The following is a 4,880-nucleotide window of genomic DNA, read 5'->3' as shown; positions in this document are numbered from 1 at the left end:
TATGATAATGAGTATTGCGTAGCACATCACTACAGTTTTAGCATTAGTGAGATAACTAGGTTATGATGACAGGATGACCATTCACTACAGTTATTAGTGAAGATAACTAGGTATGATTGACGGATGACCATTCACTACAGTTTATAGTGAGATAACAGGTATGATGACAGGATGACCATCACTACAGTTTATAGTGAGATAACAGGTATAGGACAGGATGACCATTCACTACAGTTTATAGTGAGATAACGAGGTATGATGACAGGATGACCATTCACTACAGTTTATAGTGAGATACTAGGTATGATGACTCGGATGACCATTCACTACCAGTTTTATATGTGAGATAACTAGGTATGAAGACAGGATGACCATTCACTACAGTTTATAGTGAGATAACAGGTATGATGACAGGATGACCATTCACTACAGTTTTATAGTGAGATAACAGGTATGATGACAGGATGACCATTCACTACAGTTTATAGTGAGATAACTAGGTATGATGACAGGATGACCATTCACTACAGTTTATAGTGAGAAACGAGGATGATGACAGGATGACCATTCACTACAGTTTAAGTGAGATAAGAAGGTATGATGACAGGATGACCATTCACTACAGTTTATAGTGGAGTAACTAGGTATGATGACGGATGACCATTTCACTACAGTTTATAGTGGAGTAACTACGGTATGATGGACTTGGATGACCATTCACTTACAGTTTATATGGAGAAACAGTATGAAGACAGGATGACCCTTCACTACAGTTTATAGTGAGATAACTAGGTATGATGACTGGATGACCATTCACTACAGCTTATAGCAACAACAGTAGGGTCACGTTGTTGTCCTTAAATACCTTAGTACTACCACACCGATAATAACACCAAATCTCGTGCTGATGTCACAAGAGTTTGAAACGTAACAAGTGTTTTGAGAGTTTAATAGGTAAACTCACGCAGAGAATGCTTATAACGTTTGACAGGGGATTAGTTATATTTCCTTTCAACTTTCCGTTTGAAATGGTTTGAGTATGTTCAACTGATCCTAAAGAGCTTACATGTATATGCATCCCCCTGCTTCAAGGCTATATTCCCAAGCACTGTTTTCAAATTCCTGCAGGTTATCGCCGTCAGTTCCCTTCACGAGTCGAACCTTAGACAAAGACACTGTGTTGGGGGATTACTCCATTCCCAAGGGGGTAAGTGGATTACTTCGAATTCCCTCATTTAAGAGCACATGTTCGGTTGATTACAGTCTCGGATCAATTAACATGTACATTTGATTGATGTCTAATCAAGATTTTTGTTTTTCATTTGCAGACAGTGTTGATGATCAACAGCCATGCTCTCGGTGCCAATGAGGAGTACTTTGAGCACAGTAGCCTATTTAAGCCAGAGCGTTGGTTAAGAGAAAGCAGACCCATCAACCCCTTTGCCCATGTGCCGTTTGGCATTGGGAAGAGGATGTGCATCGGGCGGCGTCTGGCAGAGCTACAGCTGCAGTTGGCACTCTGCTGGGTAAGAACAACCTCCTGTGTCCCCAAAATGACCGCCATGTRGCCAACATTGTAATATCACTGCAGGTAGTGCTGAACACGTGAATATTACTCTCGCTTCTTGAATCAGGTTTTAAATTTACAGTGCATTCGGAAAGTATTCCAACCCCTTGACTTTTTCCACATTTTGTTACATTACAGCCTTATTCTAAAATTGAGTAAATAAAACATTTTCCTCATCAATCTACACACAATACCCCATAATCACAAAGCAAAAACAGGTGTTTAAACATTTTCTCAAATGTATTAAAAATAAAAACAGGAATACCTTATCTACATAGTTATTCAGACCCATTTACATTTAAGTCATTTAGCAGACGCTCTTGTCCAGATCGACTTACAAATTGGAAAGTTCATACATATTCATCCTGGTCCCCCCGTGGGGAATGAACCCACAACCCTGGCGTTGCAAGCGCCATGCTCTACCAACTGAGCCACACGGGACCCTTTGCTATGTGACTCGAAATTGAGCTTAGGTGCATACTGTTTCCATTGACAATTCTTGAGATGTTTCTACAACTTGATTGGAGTCCACCTGTGGTCAATTAAATTGATTGGACAAGATTTGGAAAGGCACACACCTGTCTATTTAGGATCCCACAGTTGACAGTGCATGTCAGAGCAAAAAACAAGCGTTGAGGGCGAAGGAATTGTTTGTAGAGCTGCGAGACAGGATTGTGTAGAGGTACCACAGTGCCCTCAATCATTCTTCTTAGAGATGGCCGCCTGGCCAAACTGAGCAATCGGTGGAGAAGGGCCTTGGTCAGCATGGTGACCAAGAACCCGATGGTCACTCTGACAGAGCTCCAGAGTTCCTCTGGAACGTCCTTCCTTGCAGCACTCCACCAATCAGGCCTTTATGGTAGATTGGCCAGACGGAAGCCACTCCTCAGTAAAAGGCACATGACAGCCTGCTTGGAGAATGCCAAAAGGCACCTAAAGGATGCAGACCATGAGAAACAAGATTCTCTGGTCTGATGAAACCAAGATTGAACTCTTTGGCCTGAATGCCAAGCATCACGTCTGGAGGAAACCTGGCACCATCCCTACGGTGAAGCATGGTGGTGGCAGCATCATGCTGTGGAGATGTTTTTCAGCGGCATGGACTGGGAGACTAGTCAGGATCGAGGGAAAGATGAACGGAGCAAAGTACAGAGAGATCGTTGATGAAAACCTCCTGCAGAGCGCTCAGGACCTCAGACTGGGGCGAAGGTTCACCTTCCAACAGGACAATGACCCTAAGCACACAGACAATGCAGGAGTGGCTTCGGGACAAGTCTTTGAATGTCCTTAAGTGGCCCAGCCAGAGCACGGACTTGAACCCGATCGAACATCGCTGGAGAGACCTGAAAATAGCTGTGCAGTGACGCTCCCCATCCAACCTGACAGAGCTTGAGAGGATCTGCAGAGAAGAATGGGAGAAATTCCCCAAATATAGGTGTGCCAATCTTGTAGCYTCATACCCAAGAAGACTCGAGGCTGTAATCGCTGCCAAAGGTGCTTCAACAAAGTACTGAGTAAAGGGTCTGAATACTTATGTAAATGTGATAGTTTCCCCCAAACCAGTTTTTGCTTTGTCATTATGGGGTATTGAGTGTAGATTGATGAGGGAAAAAACWGTTTAATCCATTTTAGAATAAGGCTGTAACGTAACAAAATGTGGAAAAAGTCTTACTTTCCGAAAACACTGCATATAAGTTGTTCCAAGAAGACGTTGTTCTACAATGTGTTTCAAATTTGAAAAATATTTTTATTTCACCATGTGACTCTTACCTCATTTGATACTGATGTTCCTTTTACATGCCCTTCATTATCTAACGATTGCTCTTTTTCCCCTCTTTCTATAAAGGTGGTCAGAGATTATGAAGTTGTGGCGACAGATTGTGAACCAGTTGATGCTATCCATTCCGGGTTGCTAGTTCCCAACCGTGAACTCCCTGTGGCTTTCATCAGACGATGAGGTAAGAATAAAACTCGCTCTTGAATATACTTCAAAATCATCCATATACTAAGACTTAAATCATTGTAATGTCTACCTATTAGTCATTGTAATGTCTTGTTATTCATTGTAATGTCTGCCTGTTAGTCATTGTAATGTCTTGTTATTCATTGTAATGTCTACCTGTTATTCAATATGAATAAAGAAAAACCTTGAATGAGTAGGTGTGTCCAAACTTTTGACTGGTACTGTATATATAACATATCTCAAATGTATATAACATATAAATACAGCATATAATTCATTTATGGGGGGAAACTACAAAAAAGTTACATTAAACTCGCAAACAGTCAGGAAACATATCAGCATGTTTTTAAGTATTACATTTGATTCCATATGTTGTTTTTTCCCGAACAGATCAAATACAGACCATTTGGACTTCACAACAGGGAGATGATAGTTCTGGGCCTGAACGTCCCGAGAGACTCCARATATTGCTGCTCTGTAAATAACAAAGAACTATATCAGATATAAATACATATTTATGTAATCCTGTCCAATATATCTCAAACTAATATAAATCTATTTAAACTATTAAATATGACAGTTAGTCTARGTGTTGATCACTATGTTACTTGTGCTATACAGCAGCTGTACTTACTGCCCACTAATCTTAAACAACTGTTCTTATGTCAAATATATTAATGAAATTATGACTTTTGTATATGTTCTGTTCTTATGGTAAATTATATATATGTAAAAAGTCTACTTGTGWTTATTTTTCATTGTGTATAAAGTGCAATTATAGTGTCAACATGATGTAGGCCTACATGGAACATTGCAGTTCTTAGAGAGAATATATTCATACAATTCTTTAAATATATTTAATCCACTTTCTGTTTTTGTGGCAGAAATGTTCATGTTTGAAATTGAAATTACTRTGCACAATATGATTTAAGATTAATACAAGTGTATCATAGCTACTACACACAAAATCTAAGGACCTAATAATGTCTGCCTTTGGTTTATCATCATATTTGTGTGTGAAAATGTCATGGAATGCACCATATGGTAATCTTACTGGCTCTTGTGTTCAGCTCAGGGCTGCTATTCAGTCACACCAGCATCAGATACATCCACTATCCACACAGCATAGTGCAGCTGTAGTCTGACAACAAAACATGTCATGGAGACTATATCTCAGCATACACTGCCCCCTCTGCCATTCAGTTATGTGGTACAGTTGTCTTTAATATTACAAGGAGCGGTTTATTATAATTCCGTACGTTTCCTTACGTAAATGTTTGGTTTTACTAATCTGATATTAATGGTCTGAAATACATAATCTGCTGAAAAGTAGTAATATTGTTAATTTCT

The 4,880-nt window shown here is 39.6% G+C and overlaps 1 protein-coding gene across 1 annotated transcript in view; it reads left to right on the top strand.

Annotated features, from left to right (window-relative positions):
* Nucleotides 1-4,271, top strand: part of cyp24a1 (cytochrome P450, family 24, subfamily A, polypeptide 1) — a 20,052-nt gene extending 15,781 nt beyond the window's left edge. The window contains exons 9-12 of the mRNA XM_023997341.2: nucleotides 1,129-1,207; nucleotides 1,329-1,526; nucleotides 3,414-3,525; nucleotides 3,921-4,271. Coding sequence (XP_023853109.1) covers nucleotides 1,129-1,207; nucleotides 1,329-1,526; nucleotides 3,414-3,524 — 388 coding nt within the window. The 3' untranslated portion in view covers nucleotide 3,525; nucleotides 3,921-4,271. The remainder of the gene's footprint in view (nucleotides 1-1,128; nucleotides 1,208-1,328; nucleotides 1,527-3,413; nucleotides 3,526-3,920) is intronic.
* The last annotated feature ends 609 nt before the right edge of the window (nucleotides 4,272-4,880 follow it).

Source organism: Salvelinus sp. IW2-2015, linkage group LG11 (assembly GCF_002910315.2).
Source record: "Salvelinus sp. IW2-2015 linkage group LG11, ASM291031v2, whole genome shotgun sequence".
Classification (NCBI taxonomy): domain Eukaryota; kingdom Metazoa; phylum Chordata; class Actinopteri; order Salmoniformes; family Salmonidae; genus Salvelinus; species Salvelinus sp. IW2-2015.
The sequence above is the reverse complement of the archived record's forward strand: the minus strand, read 5'-3'. Positions and strand labels throughout refer to the sequence as shown.